At 43.3% G+C, this 21,677-nt stretch overlaps 2 protein-coding genes across 5 annotated transcripts in view; both read left to right on the top strand.

The window, feature by feature from the left end:
- Window positions 1-18,354, top strand: part of CNBD2 (cyclic nucleotide binding domain containing 2) — a 50,750-nt gene extending 32,396 nt beyond the window's left edge. For all 3 annotated transcript variants that reach the window (XM_042931081.1, XM_042931080.1, XM_042931079.1), the window contains 4 exons: window positions 2,814-2,991; window positions 5,217-5,337; window positions 11,379-11,542; window positions 18,007-18,354. In XM_042931081.1, coding sequence (XP_042787015.1) covers window positions 2,814-2,991; window positions 5,217-5,337; window positions 11,379-11,542; window positions 18,007-18,325 — 782 coding nt within the window. In that variant the 3' untranslated portion in view covers window positions 18,326-18,354. The remainder of the gene's footprint in view (window positions 1-2,813; window positions 2,992-5,216; window positions 5,338-11,378; window positions 11,543-18,006) is intronic.
- Window positions 18,355-19,574: 1,220 nt separating this feature from the next.
- The window catches only part of EPB41L1 (erythrocyte membrane protein band 4.1 like 1), a 164,724-nt gene continuing 162,621 nt past the window's right edge, over window positions 19,575-21,677 (top strand). For both annotated transcript variants that reach the window (XM_042931075.1, XM_042931066.1), the window contains exon 1: window positions 19,575-19,828. The gene's annotated coding sequence lies outside the window, so the exon portion shown is untranslated. The remainder of the gene's footprint in view (window positions 19,829-21,677) is intronic.

Raw genomic sequence — 21,677 nt, 5'->3', positions numbered from 1 at the left:
GGTGGGAGAGTAAGTCTAGTCCTTGTTAATTCATTTGGCTGGAAGCAGAAGTCTAGATCTGTGTTTCTTTCTCTTTTTTTTTTTTTTATATCTGTGTTTCTTAATAGCTGAGTTTTATCCTACTGTATGTATATACCACAATTATTAAAGCAATGACCTTTTACAGATATTTTGAGTTATTTCCAATTTTTCACTATTACCCTAATGTGGTGAATTTCATCGTGTATTTATCTTTGCATATGTGTACAAGGCAACATTGTATAAAATCTTAGAATTACTGAATCGAGTAATTGATCCAGTGCATGCTGGCCATGCACACTTAAAATATTGATAGATATTGACAAAAAAGCCTTGTAAAAAGGTTTATTCAGGGCTTTTTGTATGTTCTCTGCTAATCTAGGCCTATTCTTTATAGGTTTTGGAATTATTTCTATTAACATTAATTTTAATAGTTGACTCTAACACTGAAGATCTGTTTTTATTTTGTTATTAAAATTTTTTAAAATGTTTATTTACTTTTGAGAGAGCACGCATTCGAGAGCATACAGAGAAGGAGACAGAGGATCTGAAGTGGGCTCTGTACTGACAGCAGAGAGCCCCATGCCGGGGTTGAACCCATAAACCAACTGTGAGATCATGACCTGAGCTGAAAGTCAGCTGCTTAACTGACGGAGCCACCTAGGCACCCTTAATATATATATATGTTTATTTAAAAAGTTTTTAATGTTTATTTTTATTTTATTTTTCAGAGAGAGAGAGAGAGAGAGAGAGAGAGAGAGGTGGTGTGGGGGGAGGGGCAGAGCCCAAGCAGGGGAGGGGCAGAGAGAGAGGGAGGGAGATACAGAATCCAAAGCAGGCTCCAGACTCTGAGCTGTCACCAGAGACCCTGACGTGGGGCTTGAACTCACAGACTGCGAGATCATGACCTAAGCTCAAGTCAGATGCTTAACCGACTGAGCCACCCAGGCGCTCCTCATGTTTATTTATTTTTGAGAGAGGGATAGAGTGCACACACATGCGAGTGCACATGTGTGCAAGTTGGGGAGGGGCAGGGAGAGAGGGGGACAGAGGATCCCAAGTGGGCTTCATGCTGACAGCGGAGAACCTGATGTGGGACTTGAACTCACCAGCTGTGAGATTATGACCTGATCCAAAGTCAGAGGCTTAATCGACTGAGCCACTCAGGTGCCCTAGGAGATCTATCTTTAAAATCAAAGTTACAGATATTTAATTTTCAAACAATAAAATGCACACATTTTAAATGTGTAGTTCAATGAATTTTGACAAATTTATATTTGTGGTAATTGCGACAGTCAAGTTACAGAACATTTCCATCCCCCCAAAATTTCCCTTGTGTCCTTTCCCAGTAAATTCCTACCCTTCATCTCGACCCTAGGTGACCACTGATCTGCTTTCTATTGCAATAGGTTAGATCTATCTTTCCTAGGGTTTCATATAAATGGAACCATACAATATGTACTCTTTTGTGCCTAGCTTCTTTTCATTCAGCATTGTGTTCTGAGTAGTTGGTTTCCTCCTTTTTATTTCTGAGTAGTATTCTCTTGGTGATCTTGTTAACTCTCATAGAGGGGATATTAAGTGCACTGTGCAGGGTGTAGCACATACTTTATCTAATTCTTTTTTTTTTTAATTGTTTTAAATGTTTATTTTTGAGAGTGAGAGAGACAGAGTGTGAGTGGGGAGGGGCAGAGAGACAGAGACAGAATCTGAAGCAGGCTCCAGGCTCTGACTTGTCAGCACAGAGCCTGACGTTGGGCTTGAATCATATGGGCACGTATGGGCATGACCATAAGACCATGACCTGAGCTGAAGTCGGATACTTCACCGACTGAGCCACCCAGGCGCTCCTATCTGTAATTCTTATAATAATCCTATGAGGGTGCTGGAAAATTACCTCATCCAAGATTCTATGGCTCGTCATTTATTTATCTTTTATTGCTGCCTCTGTCCCCAGTCCCAGATAAATACGATCATATGATCTGTTAGTGGAAAGACAGAAGCTGTTCTTTTTTTTTTTTTTTTTTTTTTAAGAGAAAGAGAGCACAAGTGAGCAAGGGGAAGAGAGAATCAGTCCCACAAGAGGCAGAGTGGGAGAGAGAAAGAGAAGGAGAAGAAGGGCTTGCATTTACCCAATGTGGAACTCATGTTCACCTGATGTGGAGCTCCAACTCTTGAACCATGAGATCATGACCTCAGCCAAAGTCAGATGCTTAATGGACCGAGCCACCCAGGCCCCCTTGTAAAGACATGAGATTTAAATCAGGTAGATTTGAGTTCAGTTCTAAGCTTCAGCCCTTTCCTGGGTGACCTCAACTCTCTGCTGTTCATTTTTTTTTAAAGTTCATTTATTTATTTTTGAGAGAGAGTGTGCACGTGCATGAGTGAGCAGGGCAGGAGCAGAGAGAGGGCAAGAATCCCAAGCAAGCTCTGCTGATAGCATGGAGCCAGACGTGGAGCTCGATCCCATGAAGTGTGAGATCATGACCTGAGCCAAAAATCATGAGTCAGATCCTCAACCGACTGAGCCACCCAGGTGCCCCATCTCTGCTGATAATTTTATTTCTTAAATGGAGCCAGTGACAGTTGTCTGGATGTAATGTATGTGCAGGCTCTGCTAAGGGCCTGGCACAAAGGGACAATACATGGAGACCACAGTATTTTCTATTTTCCTTAATTTCCCCATGTACCAGGCAAGCCAGGCAGGTGAGGATGGTATACCTTTCACCATCATCAGCAAAGCCCTCCTATATGCAAAGACCCATTAATGTGTTTTTCTGTGCTTTCTCTAACAGAACCTTCTCCTGTGGAGAGATTTAAGGAATTCCAGATAAAATCATATCCTGTACAGGACTTTAGTACTCTGAAACTTAAGCACCTCCAGAAAGCCTGGGAGCAACAGGGGTCCAGCTTCAGTAGGAGGATTAAAACCTCAGGAAATACTCTTCCAAAGACCTTGGGCCCGAAGATCAAGTAAGCTTAGCACTTGGCAGATAGAAGGACCCAGATTCTGGTTGCAAAGGAAGATAGAACTTGAAAGGACAGAATGTCAGGGATACTGAAGAGGGGCTGGCGGTAGCAGGCATAGCTCGAGCACAAAGATTGGGGTATATACGGAAGGAAGCCTATAGAAGTGCTTGATTGGAGACCCAGGAGCTGCATTCTCTGCCTGTAACCCATAGGGCCATTTTAGGTGGTCAGCTACTTCATTTCTCAGGGAACCTATTTGAGGAAGAAGGGGCAGGACAGATCTGGCTCTGATATTCTGTCTGCGTGTCACTGGATCTTTTTGTTTTATTGTGTTTTTGTTTTGTTTGGTTTTGTTTTTGAGAGAGAGAACGCTCCAGAGTGAGTGTGGGCATGTGCACGCAAGATGGGGAGGGAGAGAGGGAGAGAGAGAATCCCAAGCAGGCTCTGCACTGACAGCCTGACTCAGGGCTCAATCTCACAAACTGTGAGATCATGACCTGAACCGATATCAAGAGTTGGATGCTTAACCAACTGAGCCAACCAGGCATCCCTTATTGGCTCTTTTTGACTCTGAGCCTCTTCAGAAAATTCTACCCATCTAAGGGAGGCAGTAGATAAGAGCCTGGGCTTTGGAGTCAGTTCAACCCAGGCTCAAGTCCTGGCTTGGCCACTTATTTTATCTCTGTGTACTTGGGCAAGGGACTTGACCTCTCTAAGCCATAGTTTCCTTTTCTGTAGATAATAGGATTCAAGTCTTGGCGTTGTTGTAAGCCAGCAATTAAATGAGATAATAATAATTATAGCTGACACTTGTAGAATACTCTGTGCCTGGTACTGGATTATCTAATTTAATCCTGACAATAGTTCTATGAATTAAGTGCTGTTATCCATCTCATTTGTCAGGTGAGAAAACCAAGCTACAGGGAGAGATTAAGCTACTTGGTTTGAGGTCATACAGGTAGGAAGTGGCAGAGCCAGGATTCAAACCTGAGCAGCTTATTAGTGCTCAGCCTTGTTTTTTGGTACAACTGTCATGACTGGAATGAGGATGCACGATGAGGGCTGCACTTATGCCTTAACCCAGAGAGGCTGAGGAACAGGAAAGGACACTCAGTGGTACCTGCCTAGAAGCAGCTCAGTGCTGGACCCAGAGCAATATCATACCTCTTCTCCTTCATTAAATATAAAATTAAACCATCACAATTATACTAATAGGAACATCACAACCTCCATGTTGTCCCAAGTACCACTTCACTCAAGTCCTTTGCCTATTAGCATTTCCAGCCCATCTGTCTCCATAAGGAGCATCCCATGACTTCTGAGTTGTTATTCCCTCTGATGGATATTCTTTCTGAGGGAGTCCCAATCCTAATTCTTCGGAAAGTAGGGATTGAACGACCCAGTTCCTCTGCTGTAAATCAGTAAGGGAGAACAGACAGGTTGGACCCAGAAGTGAAAAATAAAGGGCATGCTGGGCATGTGCTACTCATGTATGCATCCTGGGGAGTGAGAACTGTAGGCTGCCTTGTTTATGTGTTGGGTGAGTTTATGAGTTGGGTGACTATATCGGCTATATTCTCAGCCAATAAATAATTATTTTTCCCTGCCTGTAATCCAGATAGCATAGCCTGTCTCTTCCGTCTACCTTGCCCAAGACCAAAGAAAGCACAACAGGATTGCCTGTGTAAAATTAATTCCAGCATGAACAAAATACAGTATCTACAGGCTTCCCAAGGAAACCTGTTAAATAAACAAACAAACAAAGCCATCTCTTTTTGCTTTTCTGCCAAGAAGGACAGCCCCAACCTGTGCTGTGTCCCCAGGGACATAGAGCTTACCCTGTGTCAAAGCAGTCTATTCTATACTGGACACCTCTGACTTAGAAATTTCTTCCTCATGTTGAGCACACGTCAGCCAGCCTGTAATTCTCACCCATCAGGTCTGGCTCAGCTGTATAAGATCAGCAGCCCCTTCTTCCACATAACAGCTTTCAAGTGTTTAAAGGGGTTCTATTTCTTCATCTAAGTCTCCCCACTATTCAGCTTCTCCGGTTCTTGACATAAACTCTTCCAGGGCTTGATTTTGACTTTTCTCACTTTCTGAGGTGGTGTGAATTCTCCAGGAAGGGGAGGTTCTTAAAATGCAGCAGAGTGGGAGCTCACTGTCCAGGACCTCATGAACTGGCTGTGTTACAAATGAATCCTCTTTAACAAGTTGTCAAATTTCAGATCTAGGCATCCACATTCCCTCAAATGTCCCATGATCAATACTGAGTATGGTGAACTCCCTGAGGAGGCTGCAGTGGGCACCTACATCAAGATCCACACTGTAGAGGAAGGAGAAACTGTGGTAAGTGTGCAGAGAGCCTCATTCATGTGGGCTGGAGTGTTAAGTAATAGCAGTAAAGGTTTAAAAACATTCCACTCTATATTTGGTGATGTTAAGGAGTATTTTTGACTTTTTTAGAGATGATAACGGTATTATGGTTATGTTTTTTTAAGACTCCTTGTTTTTAGGAGATATGTACCAAAATACTTACAGATAAAATGATATGACATCTGTGACTTGTTTTAAAATAATCCAGGAACAAGCCAAGTAGTCCTCTCTTACCACTCCTGTTCAACATTGTACTGGAAGTTCTAGCTAGAGCATTAAGACAAGAAAAGGAAATCAAACATATTTGGGGAGGAAGAAATAAAACTGTCTTTGTTTGCAGGTGTTTGATTGTCTATGTAGACAATTCCAAAGAATCAAAAAACAAAATGAAAAAGTCCTCCTGAAGTGAATAAATGATTATAGCAAGATCACAAGGTGTAAGTCAATGAACATTGAAATTTGAAATTAAAAACACAATACCATTTATAGTAACACCAAAAATGAAATACTTAGGTATAAATCTAACAAAATATGTTCAGGGTCCATATGCAAAAAAAAAAAACCCTTTATTGATTATAATGAAAAAATTCAAAGAAGATTTAAATAAATGGAGGAATATTCTATGTTCATGGATTGGAAGATTCTATTGTTAACATGTTAGTTCTTCCCAACTTGATGTATAGATTCAATACAATCCAGGCCAAAACCACAGCAAGTTATTTTGTGGACATTGACAAACTCATTATAAAATTTGTATGTTAATATACAAGTTAATATAAGCAAACTGATAGGTCCATACAATGAAATATTGTTCATAGATAAAAATAAATGAACTATCAAGCTATGAAAAGACATGGAGGAAATCTAAATGGCTATTTTAAGTGAAATAAGTCCTGTATGAAAAGATTAAGTATTCTATATTCCAATTGTATGACATGCTGGAAAAGGGATAACTATAGAGATAGTGATCAGTGGTTGCCAGAGGTTTGGAGTTCAGGGAGAGGGATGAATAGGTAAAGCACAGAGGATTGTTAGGACAGTAAAATTATTCTGTATGAAACCATAATGTTGGGTACAAAACCTTAAGCATTTGACAAGATCCATAGAACTTTACAGCACAGAGCGTGAAGCTTAATGTATACAGTTTGTGAAAACAACAGCAAAAAAGTTATTTAGGAGGCAGAGGATCCCATGAGGGAATGCAGACTATGACCAGAGAATCTAATGGTATTACAAACATGTGAAAAAACCTCAGGAAGAGGGTGGGAGAAAAAGGTGCTGACCTATGTAACGTTGGAGGTAACTGGGTTCTGTGAGATGGAAAGCTGAAGAAATCGCACATGAGCACTGTACTCTAGTTGATAAAGTTATTACCCATGGGTGGATGCTTAACAGTTCTGATACTGTGTACTGAAATGGATCAATTCAGTAAGTGAATGGCAGATCATGGCAGCCAGATTTCTCACCACTGGAGTAGAAATTTACAGATAAACAAGGAGGAGGCTAGAATGATCCATGTGGTAATGGATTAGTTGAAGACATTAGTATGAACCCCTATGTAGCTGAATATAAATACAGATGGTTACAGTGGAAATATTTATAGATATGTGTATCAATATGTATCTTTTGGTCTGTCAGCTGACAGGGCCTAAAAGAAATGATACTCCAGTAGCCGTGAGCACTCCTAGCACCCTGATCTTGGTTTCTAATACCATTCTTTATTAAGAGGAACAAAGTTTTGGGGCACCTGGGTGACTCAGTCAGTTAAGCATCTGACTTTGGCTCAGGTCATGATCTCATGGTTTGAGGATTTGAGCCCAGCATAGGGCAATAGTGCAGAGCCTGCTTTGGATTCTGTGTCTCCCTCCCTCCCCAACACCCCACCCCACCCAACCCCCTCTCTCTCTTAAAAAAAATTATAAGTAAATAAATAGATAAATAAAAAAGAGGAACAGGCTTCTTGGAAAATGATTGATTCTAGGACTAGGGCAGGAAATAGACTAGATGGGCCTGGAGCATTTTGTAGTGCCAGGGAGTAAGGAAGTATTGGGCAAAAACACTACATTGATTGTGGCAGGCCTATCAAAGGGACACAGGTATCAACTGAAAGAGCTCCCAGTGGTCAAAGCTGGAACAATTTGAGCAACAAAATAAAATAGTATTGGGTTATAACCCAAAGTATACAGTAAATATCCCTGAGTACATACTGGTATAATGAATAAATTAATAAAGACTTAGACTTAGACTTTAGACTTAGAAGAATTGAGAAGATAATACAGAGTTCCCATATGCCCTCTACCCAGTTTCCTCTATTATTAATGTCTTACACTAGTAAAATATCTTTGTTATAGTTAATGAACCAATATCGCTGCATTATTATTATTAACTCAGGTCAAGGAGTTATTTGGATTTCCTTTTTTTACCCAATCTCCCATTCAGAAGAATTCCAAATGATTTACATAGATACTTGGCTGTAAAGCAGAGGATGGATAACTCCCGTTCCTTGGGTGTGGGCTGCACATAGTGACTTCCTTCTAAGGAGTACAGTATGGAAAGGGAGAGGGGGAAGAGTAACTTTACAGTGGAGGAACCTGAGAAACACAACCTTAGCCAACCTCCACAGTTAAATTGTGTTGATAGTATGTCCCTTAATATGATGAAACGGGAATGTGATGTGATGAGGATGGCACTTTATGTCCATGGTCCTCTTCCCAACAAGCCGCAATCCCCATCTAATAATGGGAACTAATCAGACAAATTCAAAAAGCTGGGTATCATACAAAATACTTGACCGGTACTCCTCAATAGCTGTCAAGGTCATCATAAATCAGATAAGTCTGAGAAACTGCCCCAGCCAAGAGGAGCCTAAGGAGAAGAGAATAAATGGAGTATGTGTCTTGCATAGGATCCTGGAACAGGAAAAGGATTGGGTAAAAAAATGAAATCCAAATAACTCCTTGACCTGAGTTAATAATAATGCAGCGATATTGGTTCATTAACCATAACAAAGGTATTTTACTAATGTAAGACATTAATAATAGAGGAAACTGGGTAGAGGTTATATGGGAACTCTGTACTATCTTCTCAATTCTTCTAAGTTTAAATTGTTCTAAAAAATAAAGTCTATTAAAAATATAACTACCCAATAGTTGAGGGAGTGGGGAGCATATGGATGAAACACGTTTGGCCACGAGTTAATCATTGTGGGAGCTGGGCAGCAGGTGAACAGCCAAGAGAGGGCACGAGGGCTTTCTGGTGAGTAGTAATGGGCCTCCGTGTGCTGGGGGAGGGGCTGTCTTCTGAAGCCCCATGTGTGGTCATCATCCTGTGTGTGGTCATCATAGTCTAGAGAGCTGATCTCTCGACATGCCCTTACTGCTGTTCCTCAGTTAACAGTATCTCCAGGGTCCTCTTCATGCCCTTGTCACCCCATGTTGTAGTAGGCTCTTAATGCTCCTGCCCACTGGACTGTGAGTCTTTGGATGCAGGAAGGCCAGCCACTGCTGGGTGGGAGCCCTAGTCCCTAACATGGCCCTCCCTCAAGGCTGATGGAATATTTCCAAGCTCCTCCTTTTGTTCTGCAAAACTCTGCCTTGTGCAGTTTTTAACTAGCTCCTCCCCCAACCTTTCCCCACCCCCCGCAACCCCAAGAACAAACAGAAGAAATCAGCTTCCTTGCCACATGATGTACCCTTAGATATTTAAAGAATGCCATTTTGTTTTTCATTCAACATTTCTGGAGCCAGGCACAGTACCAATGCCCCATTAATTATTTTCTTATTCAGTCAAAACATCCTCCATCCCTTCAGACAGTTTTCATGTGATGTGGTTTCCAGCCCTCTTGTGGTTTACTACACTGCGGTGCATTCACGTTTCTGAATAAGGCACTGAGGACTGAACACCGGGCTCCTGAGGCCAGCACCTGGCCTGTGAGTGCAGCCTTGCATATCTCCAGGCAGAGCAGCTGGGGATGCTGGTCACCCTGAGCCTAATGGAGGCACCAAAGGGCAGAAAGGGGGTGCCCGGTTGGGTAGATGGTGACAGCAGTGGAGGCTATGTAAGATGGAACAAGAAGGGCACAGTCTGTGTTGTCAAGGGCCTGCAATCCTGTAATAGGGACCTTGGCTTTGATTCTCTTGGAAGTCCTAGAAGGCTTTGGGTGGGACTCCGAGCAAAGACCCAACACAGGGCTCAGCACATAGAAGCCTCCCCACATATGTGTTACATGACTTTTGTGGTGAAAATGCCTGATGTGTCTTTGGTAAGACTCTGTTCTCCCGGCTTTCAAGGCCCTGGCTTCATTTGTAGGAGAATGAATAGTGATAGCTGTGCCTGTGTATTCACCTAGGAGATCACGTTTGTCTAAGCTGGGAAGCAGGAATATAAAGCTGGTTCAGTCCTGGAAACAGTGGAAGTTGGGGCCTGCTCTGTTTTGAGCCAAGAGGTGTAGGGGAGCCAGATTCTCCAGAACAGACAGACTGAGGCCTCAGATTGGGCAGAAAGGATATGCCAGATTGGGGTGAAGGGCAGGGGGTCCTTATCTTCATTTTGCTTCTAATTAGCCAGCTTGAGCAAATCACTTTACCTCTCTGAATGTGTGTCCTCATCAGAAAATGAGGAAACTCACCTGGGTGAGCTGCTAACTGAAATGTTCTGTGACCCCATTTGAGCATTAATTCAGCAGATAGTTCTTAAGCATCTACTGTACACTAACCATGGCCCAAAGTGCTGGTGTGGGCAAGTAAACTGACATCCTTCCTGCCCTCATGGGGCTCATGATCTAGTCTGGGGACAGACAATAAACAGATAAATTAGCAAACATAAAATGTTGTAAATTGCTGCTAGGAATGGAATAGAAAGTTGGGCTGGGGGGCGGTGGGTGGGTTTCTTAAATGGAGTGATCAAGGAAGCCCACTCAGGAAGTGATGTGTAAGCTGAGACCTGAATGGTGAAAAGGACAAGCTGTAGACAGCCTGGGGTAAGAATGTTCCAGAATGAGAATAGTAAGCTCAAAGCCTGAGGACAGAAGGAGTTTGGTGTCTCAAGGGGACCAGAAGGGAGGGCAGCACAGCTGGAACAGAGTAAACAAGGCAGGGTGGCATGAGGCCAAGCTGGAGAGCGGGGCAAGGGTGAGATAGGCCAGGTCTTGGGGGTCACAATGAGGAGTTTTACTTTATCCTGGGTGCCCTGGGAAGATATTTGAAAGGTGTAGGCAGAAAAGAAACCTAACTGGCTGGTGTGTGTGGGATGGGTTGAGGGTGGATGAGAGTACTCGCCGACAATGCTGCCTTCAGTAGGTCCCTGAACAGATCACTGGGTTCAAATCCTGCCTCCATGTCTTTCTGTCCTTGGGCAAGTTACTTAGCCTCTTTGTGCCTCAGTTTCCTCAGAGTATAGTGGTTAGAAGCATGGACTCTGAAAACGGACCCCTTGAGTTCCAATCCTAGCTTTATTGCCTCCATGCTGTGGGATGTTGGACATGTTTCTTAACCTCACAGCATCCTCTGTAAAATGAGGATAACAATAGGACCCACCTCATGGGGTGATTGTGAGAGTTTCATATGAGTTACTACACACGGAGGCCTGCAGAAAAGACAGGGGAGGGTGTGGTGGCTGCAAAAGGGAAGATTTAGAAGGGGAAGACTTGCTGTTTGAATTCTGTCATTGTCCCAAGGAAGAGAAAATGCCTTCACTTGACACAAGAGTTGAGATTGGACATTGGGGAAACCTTGTGAAATGCTATGCCCTGAAGAGGGACTGCCTGAGTGTGATTCTTAGAAAGACTGCATGGAGGTAGGACACTGACAAAGCGCCTACAGACTCTTCTAACCTGATCAGCCAGCGGACTTTGATGTCATGTAGCAAAAGGAACCCTGGACTTTCCCTGTCACTTGCAGAATGGTCCCCAGATGGATTCGTCTGCTTTGTGGGGCCTCGTTTTTCCCATCTAGAAAATCTGCTGGTAGAAGTGGACGGTCTCTGAGGTTGAGCTTTCTGGGACTTCTGTTCTCCAGGGCCTTCACCAGATCCTCCTGCCGGAGAACCAGCGTGACATGCGGCCCCTGGTCCTTGTGAGCCTGGGAGCCGAGGTGATACGGATAAGGAGAGAAAAATTTTGGGAACTGATTGACAGCGAGGTAAAAGAGAAGTTGTACAGATTCCAGATCAAGTACCCCAGGTCAGTGCTGGAAATGTGCATACATCCCATTAGATTGAATAAACAAGTTTTTGCCTATTATTTTAGTAAAAGTAAGAAAAAAGTGCTAATATCTAGTGCTGAAAAGGGGGGAACGAGACTGGTGGTTATTAGTACCCCCTAAATTGTCTCAATCCTTTTGATAATAATTTTAGCATTATGTTTCCAGGACCATACCCTTTGAAGTAAAGGTCTACCTGTGAATTTATCTTCATATAATTAAATTATGTGAAAAGCTACCTGTGCTAACATGTTTATGGCAGCCATATTCATAATAGAAAAACCACTACCACCACTACACATGTCATACTATGGGGATAGTTTAGAAATTGTGGTGCATTTCTTTTATAGAGCATAACCATTTTATTGAAAAAATTGTTAAGTTTAGGGGCACCTAAGTGGCTCAGTCAATTTAGTGTCAGACTTCAGCTCAGGTCATGATCTCATGGTTTGTGGATTCGAGCCTTGCGTTGGGCTCTGTGCTGACAGCTGGGAGCCTGGAGCCTGCTTCAGATTCTGTGTTTCCCTCTCTCTCTGACCCTTCCCTGCTCATGCTCTGTCTCTCTCTGTCTCTCAAAAATAAATAAATGCTTAGAAATTTTTTTTTAAATGTAAGTTTAGGTTGCCTGGGTGGCTCAGTCAGTTGAGCATCTAACTTCGGCTCAGGTCATGATCTTGTGATTCGTGGGTTCAAGCCCTACACTGGGCTCACTGCTGTCAGCCCAGAACCCACTTTGGATCCTCAGTCCCCCTCTCTCTGCCCCTCCCCCCCTTGTGCTCTCTCAAAAATAAATAAACTTTAAAAAAATGTTTTTATTTGTAAATTTAATGGCTCTGTTGCAGGAAGGTAAATAGATGATATAATGATACATGAGAAGGACAAGGTGCAAACTTGTATATATACTATGGCTATGTCTTTGTAAAACACAAGAGAAAAATCTAGAAGGAAATAGCAAAAATGGTAACCTCTGTAATATTGCCACATTTGTAAGAGTCATTCTGTCTGGAAGGTGAGACTAAAAGGTACTTCCTAGTTATTGTTACATATTCTTCTCATATTTGTTTTTGCAATGCATATGCATTGCTTTTATAATGAGGGAAGAAAAGAAATATTTTTTAAAAGTTGTTGTCAGGATACTGGCATTCCAAGTGAGGTTTTTCTCTTTATTCTCCAAATGTTTGGTAATGATGATATATTACTTTTAAAATTAAAAAAATTAATATCTATCTTGAAAGATTTGATAAAAAGATTTATTTTTTACTTTTCCCTTGTTTTCAAATTTTCCAGAGTGAACACTTATATAATACGAAAAAAAACCTTTATTTTTTTATGTAAAAATTAACTGGACCAGTAGTTGCAAAACTATTTTGAATTTTTTTTTTTTAACGTTTATTTATTTTTGAGACAGAGAGAGACAGAGCATGAACAGGGGAGGGGCAGAGAGAGAGGGAGACACAGAATCTGAAACAGGCTCCAGGCTCTGAGCTGTCAGCACAGAGCCCGACGCGGGGCTCGAATTCACGGACCGTGAGATCATGACCTGAGCCGAAGTCGGACACTTAACTGACCAAGCCACCCAGGCGCCCTGCAAAACTATTTTGATCTCACACTATTATTACTAAAAAGTGTTTGAGTATATACCCCCTAGAACATATATGTGAATATGAATAACATGTATTAATTAATTATTATTGTTATATACATATATTGCTGTACTAATATATACATTATTGACATACCGAAATAGATCTTTAAGAAATAAGACAAAAGTAAATATGAATGAGGTCCTACTATTTTTTTCACACAACCCAGTGGATCTTGTTCACCTCCCTGGGTGACATGCTCTGTATCCCCACTTTGGGGCCCCCAGCTTAGACTCCTGGTCTTACCACTGGGCCCCCTCCTTCCACCTCCTCCCCACTACATCCTTTCTGCATACTGTGCTCTTGCGAAAACCCAAATCTGGCCATGTTAAACTCCTTAAGACCTTTCAGTGGCATCTCACTGCTTATGGATAAAATGCAGACTCAGTGCCGGGTATGTGACCCTTCATGGTGTGACCCTTCACCTCCCCTGCAGCACTTCTGGCCACCTGTAACCCACTCTGGCAGCTCAGGTAGATTGCCTCCTGGACCCTGTATATATTTGACTTTGCCAATGCTGCCCCTTCTGCCTGAAATGCCATCCCCTAGTCTTGCCACTCTTTTTTTTTTTTTTTCTGATAAATTCCTGCTCATTCTTTAAGATTCATCTCCTCCAGGAAGGCTTCCCTGACTAACCCAGGTTGGCGTAAATACCCCTTCCTGATACTCTCTACAGGGCTCTGCCATTGACCATTGTATTGAACTATAACTGTTTAGAGCTGGGTAGTTTGTACAGTTCTTTCCCCATCACTTGATTAATTGCTTCATGAAGGCTTGGACTGGGCTTTCCCTGCCCTTCATGTCTGACTTCTACCTATGCAATACCCAGTACAGGGTAGGTATACAATAAATGAATGAATGAATGAATGAATGAATGAGTGTATGAATAAAGCATTCTCACTGCAGAAAACTGGAAAATGCTGAGTGTTTTAAAAAGTGAAAACTAGAACCATTTGCATTCCTCCAACAACCCCATGTTAGCATTTTGTGTATTTCCTTTTACTGTATGTATTTTTTTTTTTTTTTTTGCTACATGGATATGTGCCAAATATGCATTTATCATTCAGGTGCACAAAGTTTCATAATGGAGATTATACCGATTATGCAATTTCGCATCCTCCCCCTTTTCTCTTTTCTTGCGGTCAGACATGGTTTTGCTGACAGGTGTGGAAGCAGGTGGTTCCTAGTGGTAAGGAAAAAGGAGGTGTGAAGGCAAGCAGATCTGTAGAGTTACTGCAGCCATGTCCAATAAGCATGTGAAAGAATTCGATGTGGGATCTGTATGACTTTGGATAGGTCATTTCTCCTCTCCTCAGAGTCAGACTTCATTCTGCAAAACAAGAAAATGAGACTAGACCAGTGTCTCTTCCCAAGTATGGAACGTATGCACAGAAGATTTACAAGACGATTTTAGCTGGTATACTAATTGACATTTTTAGCTTTCACAGCTATGTACTTATTCTAGTATGAATTAGAAAAACAACATGATGGGTCACCTGGGTGGCTCAGCTGGTTGGGTGTCCAACTCTTGATTTCGGCTCAGGTCATGACCTCGCAATTTCATGGGTTCAAGCTCCATGTCGGGCTCCTTACTGATGGTATGGAGCTTGCTTGGGATTCTCTGTGTCCCTCTCTGTCTGTCCCTCCCCAACTTGTACTGTGTCTCTCTCAAAATAAATAAATAAACAAAAATTTTTTAAAAAGAAAAAGAAAAACAACATGACTAGTTCACTAAACTCATGGTTTGACAGATCTTGTTGCTGAGAATAAGGCCAAAGTAAATATTTAAGTAAAAGAAACATGGCAGATTTAAGAAAAGTTATTAATAAATTAAAGAACAGGTGATATGTAGATATGGCCCAAACTGGGGCAGTTTTGTGCGAAAAACAAGTTGAGAAGCACTGGTTGTCCCTTGCAGTTCAAAGATGCCACAATTCTCCAATTCCTGTGTACAACCAATAGTTAGAGCCACCTACTCAAAAAAAAGGATTTAAGGAGAACTAGATCCTCAAGTGATGCCTGGCATATGATGGGTATCAGTTAATGCCTATAGAATTGAAATTCAGAAAAGGTTTCCGTGGACTTGAGAGGGTGGCAGATGTTTGAGCACTCAGCATCTGTGCTGTCCAGTCAGCACTCCGCTGCAGTGATCTGCAATGCTGACAGACGGAATTCTGGCTTATTCATTCAGTGTTTGAACTCCTGGTTTCTAGACTGCTAAAGCAGGCAGAAAACATATCCATTATCTAGCTCAAATCCTCCATGTTGTAATTGAGGACTGTGAAGCCCCGGAAAGGGGACGTGACATCCTGAAGATGACAGTCAGTGCCCGTGGGATACCTGTCCTGTGAATGCCACAGGCTAGATAACCTGACACATCTCCCCCTGCAAGGCGTAGGGAGGGCTGTGGGGAATGTAATGAGTATATAGCTGAGTTCCCAAGACAGAAGGGAAATCTCCAAGGGCCAAAAGGAAGTAGAGCCTAAAAGCCACAGCACAGAGTGTGTGATCTAGTGTGGGATTGCCCGGCGGGAGTGGGCTGGACTCGGGGTTAAGGGCATCAGGGGCTGGAATTTTACACCTGCAGGGACACATGAAACTAAATCCCCTGCACAAAGCTGAGGCTTTTAGAAGAGCTACCCTGTTTTGTGAAAAACTAAACTAGAAATCAACATGACCCATCAGCATCAAGGAATCTTGTCTGTCTTAACTTGGACTCTGGGTCCCCCCCACCCCGCAAAAAAAGAGACCCCTCCCCCTAAGAATCTATAATCACATGCTTGCCCCTCATAGGTTTTGGTGAGTCCTGTAGCATCTTTGAACCCCAGTTTCCATGTTTCTGAAATGTGGTGGTTGTGAGGATTACACGAGTTAGCGAGTAAAGTGCTTGGCCTGTGAGACGTGCTAAGTCAGAGCTGGACATTGTTGTTTTTATTATGGAAGAAATCAGGAGTTAGTGGAACTTTTTAAGTGGAGACTATCCAGTGCTGTGCTGGTGAATGTTTAACAACTGACTCTCTGGGAGGTGGGTGGGAAGTAAGCCTGATTTGAAGTGTTTACTGATTTCTGTGGTGTGTATACTCCCACTATGGCCAATTTTGAGCTCCTAACCCTGTGTCACTGAACATGGGCTTGAGGAGAGATGCATGTCATTAGCACTCTGAGCTGAGAGGGGCTGACTTTGGCACACCACTGAGACCAGCAGACCTAGCTAGTAGCCCATTCTGACCTCTGGGTTTTTTATTGAGTTGGTGTCTATGGATCAAAGTTGACTCTCTTCTGGTCAATAAAATGTAGCTGGAAGAATGTTCTAATTTGTTAGTGACTTATTAGGCTTGCTTCCGAGGTGAGAGTGTAGGCAAGTCAACAGAAATAGAACATGCCCTTGCCTTGCTGTGGTCTCAGAAGGAAATAAACCAATGAGTGCTGAGCCCACTCCCCTTCCCCCACTCTTTTCCGCCTCCCATGCTATGAGGGAAGGGGATGGAGTAGAGCCAGGGCACCAAGACCAGTCCAAGGCAGCTACCAACCTACTTTCTGTCTCTATAGATTTGCCTGTTCAGGACATTTTGTGTAAATGGGATCGTTCAATGTATGGTCTTTTGTAACTAGCTTCGTAGCATTATGTTTTCAGGTTTCATCCATGTTGTAGCATATACTGTTAATTATCATTCCTTTTTGTTGTCAAATAATATTCCATAGCATGTACCTATCACACTTTATCCACTCCTCAGTGGATGGATGTTGGGTTGTTTCCACTTTTTGGCCATGATGAATAATGCTGCTGTGAACATTCTTGTGCAAGGTTTTACATGGACAAAGGTTTTCATTTTTCTTGGGTTTATACCAGAAGTGAAATTGCTGGGTAAGTTAACTCTGTTTAACCTTTGAGGAACTGCCAGACTCTTATCCAAAGTGGCTGCACCAGTTTACCTTCCCATCAGCAATGTACCAGAACCCTTGTTTTGATATCTCTACCTTATTACACATTTTTATCTATTTTTTAACTTTATTTATTTTGAGAGAGAGATAGAGTATATATGCATGTGTATGCATGCATTCAAGAGCAGGAGAGGGACTGAGAGAGAGGGAGAGAGAGACAATCCCAAGCAGGCTCCACACTGTCAGTGCAGAGACCAGTGTGGGGCTCCATCTCATGAACTGAGAGATCGTGACAAGAGCCAAAATCAAGAGTTGGATGCTTAACTGACTGGGCCACCCAGGCACCCGTGTCCAGTTTTTGTTTGTTTGTTTGTTTGTTTTGTTTTTTAAATTATAGCCATCCTAGTGGGCATAAGTGGTATCTCATTGTGGCTTTGATTTACATTTCTTTGATGGAAAATGGTTACCTATATAATTTAAATTTTTAGTAGCCACTTTATAAGAAGTGTAATTAACTTTTAAGATATATTTTATTGAATTCAGTGTATCTCAAATATTACCATTTCAACACGTAATCAACATAAATATTTTTAATGAGATTCTCTACATTTGTTTTTGTTCTAAGTCTTTGAAATCTGGTGTGTAGTTTACACTCACAACACATCCCTCATTCAGATTGGCCACATATCACATACTTAGTAGCCACATGTGGCTCATGGCCACTGCACGGGACAGTGCAGGTCTAGGGGAAGAAAGTGTGGAAAGGTAGAGAAGGCAGAGAGGAGTCTGGAAGAGGCACACAGGTGGGATGGAGCACACTGTGTTTAGGAATTGAAAGAATGGCAGGAGGCAAGGCTGGAGGGGCAGGGGGGACAGGAGGAGCAGGTGTGGGAATGTCAGCATCTGTGTCTTACCTTCAGTGATGAAGATATGTGCCAGAAGTTCCTCCAGGAGAACAGCTGGAATATCTTTCGGAAGGACCTGATGCGGCTGCTGCTGAAGCCTCGCCAGCGTCCACCATTCATTCCAATCCGGCCCAAGAAGAAAGGGATCTACAACCCCAAGAGTTTGGTGCTGGATTTGTGTAGCCTCGACAAGGAGACTAAACCTTGTTATCCCATTTTTATGGCACCCCAGAAATACCTCCCCCCATTGAGGATTGTCCAAGCCATCACAACCCCCCGGTACAAAATCCAAGAACTCCTGCCTCAGTATAAGAATGCAGGAGTCCTTGTTTAGACCCAATAAAAGATGGGTTGGTCACCATGTTTCCTGAGTGACCACCACGGGGCTTGTGGGGCTTAGAGTGGGGGGCTCCTGGGGGCTGTGGGTCCAGAGAGATGTGTGGGGGCAGCAGCTCAGGCACTGTCTCCCTTGACACTTTTGGGGCTTAGTGGATGGTCAGGAGGCTGGGTGTGGATGGGGTAAGCACTGGGGATGGTCTCAGGGTGGGAGGGTCTTACTGGGTGAGATGGACGGGAGGCACCGAGGGGCTCAGATCAAAGTGAGCAAGACCAGACCATTTGCAAACTCAAATGCCTTGCAGAGGCCACACAGGTTATCTAAAGGAGCGCAGCAGAAGGACTGGGCAGGCAACAGGCAATGGTGGGGACTGGTGTGCACATTCCCCATCCAGATGGAACAGCTGCTCCCTCTCCTCAATTGATGCCATGCCAGGAAATAATGCAGGCCCCTGACTGACAGTCCTTAGATTTTTTAAGAGAACCAAGAAACCCAATATTTTAGATGATTCCTACTGGTTTTTAAATGTGAGCAACTAATTCAAATTGTTTTTGAAATACCATGTTAGGCAAACAAAACACGTACGTGGGCTGTGTTGGACCTACAAGCTGCTGGTTTGCCAGTGCTCATCAAGCCCCTCTGACAGGGCGTTGCCAGAGACTGGAGGAGGCGTGACTGGGGGTGGGGTGGGGGTGGGAGGTATAAGGAGCGAGAGACACAGATGGGCAGCATGACAAGAGCAGGCATTCTGGGTGTTGAGGATGGGGAGCCAGCAGCCTGAGAGAGAAGAGGCAGCCAGAGATAAGAAGGTGGTAGGTCGGACTTACAGAGGGCTCCTTGGCCCCTCTGAGGGGTCCCAAACCTGTGGCTACCTGTTAGTGACCTGGGCCGGCTCTCTTTGTTGGTAACACTGGGTCAAATCACCCCTCTCCCTTGGGAAGCTCCATAGTTTAGCTGTGAGAGCACTGGGGGCCTGGTAGAGGTCACGGCAGCACATGAGCCTGACCTGGGGCCACAGGGAGAGACAGGAACCCTCTTCCACCCATCCCTCCCCACCCCACACGCTCACCTACTCCACGTGGCAAGGAGCAGGTTAGGAAGAACACCTGAGAACAGAGCCTGGCTCTGTTTCTATGTCACTGGACCCCTTTGAGCACCTTGAGTCCTTCACCTGCACCTGTTTCCCCAGTGGCAAAGTGAGCGAGTTGGACAAGATCAATGATTTTCACAAGAGGTGAGTATAGTTTGAAAAGCATATTCAACATTATAATTTTGTTTGTTGTATTTAAAAGAAAACTTCTCATGTTGCATAGCAAAGAAGGGGTATGGAATTTTTCTTTCAGAAGAGGGTGTGGATGTAAAAGAATAGAGAAGTAGTGGACTCATCATCTCTGGCTTCTCTGATAGCTTCAGATGGTCAAGGAGACTGTGATGCCTGCAGCATTTCTGAAAAGGCTGTCTGTGACCTACAAGGATGAGGTGGCACTGTTTGGGGACCAGGTAAATTGGGGTGTCTGACTATATTTAGGGCTGTCTTTGCATTTAGGGCTGTGGCTCCAAGATGTAGGTATGGACACCTTATTCATTCATTTGAAGTTTATTTACTTTTGTTTATACTTGCTTTGTTATACTATACTTTGTATACTATACAAATATATACTATACTATACTATACTATACTATACTTTGTTTATATAGCAGATCCAAAAGAGATTAAGAGGCAGTCTCTGTCCTCTCTTATTCTCTAGGCTAGGAGTCAGCAAGCTCTATAAAGGGCTAAATAATAACTATTTTAGATTTTTAGGCCATACAGTTTCTTTAGTGTTCCAATAAAACTTTATTTATAAAAACAAATGGCCTGCGGGCCATAGTTTGCTGATCCCTACAGCCCTTGAAGGTTCTTGAGCAGACATGACATGACATGACCAGAGAAGGAGTGAGAAACTTATTATTGAGTGCTTATTCTGTGACGGCCATCTTGCTAAGCATCTGACTACAGAGTCTGATGACCTTGGGTTAAGATCCCAGCTCTGCCATTTAATGGCTGTTGAGGATTAAAAGAAGTGGTGCATGAACTAGACAAATGGTTAAAAAAAAAGAAGAAGAAAAAGAAAAAAGAGGTGGTACATGTGTAGCAAGATATAGGATTTTATTCACCCAGACCCCAGGGCCCTGCTTCCTGGGAAGTGAGAGAAAAAACTTGCAGAATAGGAGGTAGAACATGTTTTCCAGGGGAGTGGCGGGTGAGAAAATGGACTAGAAGGGCAACCCTGGAGTGAGGGTGCTGGAGGGAGAACATGGGGGCTGGGCTTCATGAAATCTTGAGGGGAGCAGAGCAAAAGCAGAGCTTTTTGTGAAGCCATCATTTAGCAGACAGAAGAGTTTGAGAATGAGAAATGTCTAAAGAGGTTTTCAAAGACCTTTTCTGTGCATTGAGAATATGTTTCTCCTTTGGTATTTTCTTCAAGAAGCCAAGTAAACATTTGCGTAGCTCTTAATTATGGTTTTATGTGGTACTGCTGTTTCTTTGAATTCAGTAACCAAGCAGAGAATGGGTCTCCAGTTATTTTTGGGTTACACTTGTGAAGTCCCTGGTACACAGTAAGTGATCAATACATGTTAGATGTTATTAGCACCTTTTTGACCGAGATCAATTTGGCCATCCAGAGACTCTCTTTCCCTTAGAGTGAAATATGAAACCGAATCTTTGGAAGTCTAAGTCTTCATAATCAGTGCAAAAGGCCATCCTGAGTGATGTGCGTGTGGGGGGGGGGGGCATCCTGGTTGACATCCTGCCCAAACTCTACACTCTTCTGAAATGGTTAATGTCAACGTGTAAGGGCAGGTTGGAGGGAGAGAGCAGAGCAGGTCAACAAAAGCACTAACATGTGCTGTGGGTGAGGGTGCTGTTTGGAAGAATGAGTGGGGGCAGTATGGGGAGGCTTGTGGCTGCTTCTAAGTGTGTGAAAGCCTCCTAGCTTCTAGGCCGTGAGCTTCAGAATGAGCAGTGGTTCTTAAGGCTGCCTCACATACACTCTGCAACATGGAACAGGGATCAGAATCAGGCAGGGGAGGACAAATCATGATTTGGGAGAGAAGCTCGTGCAAAAGGAGCAAACATGACACCCCTTGGTATAGTGTTAGCAACAAACTGCTTTCAGTGCCACAGAGGTCCTTACTGCCCACCTGGGCCCAGATCCAAGGTTCAGGAAACCTGCAGTGACCTGCCACCAGGTAGAAGGGCCTGGGCCCAGGTATTGAGCACCCGCTGTGTGCCAGGCACTGCATGAGGCACACTAGAGAGGCTATGGCTTGTCCTGAAAGCATTTCCTGGCATTATCCTCATTTG

This window comes from Panthera leo, chromosome A3 (genome assembly GCF_018350215.1).
Source record: "Panthera leo isolate Ple1 chromosome A3, P.leo_Ple1_pat1.1, whole genome shotgun sequence".
Taxonomy (NCBI): Eukaryota; Metazoa; Chordata; class Mammalia; order Carnivora; family Felidae; genus Panthera; species Panthera leo.
This window is presented reverse-complemented; position numbering and strand designations above follow the sequence as displayed.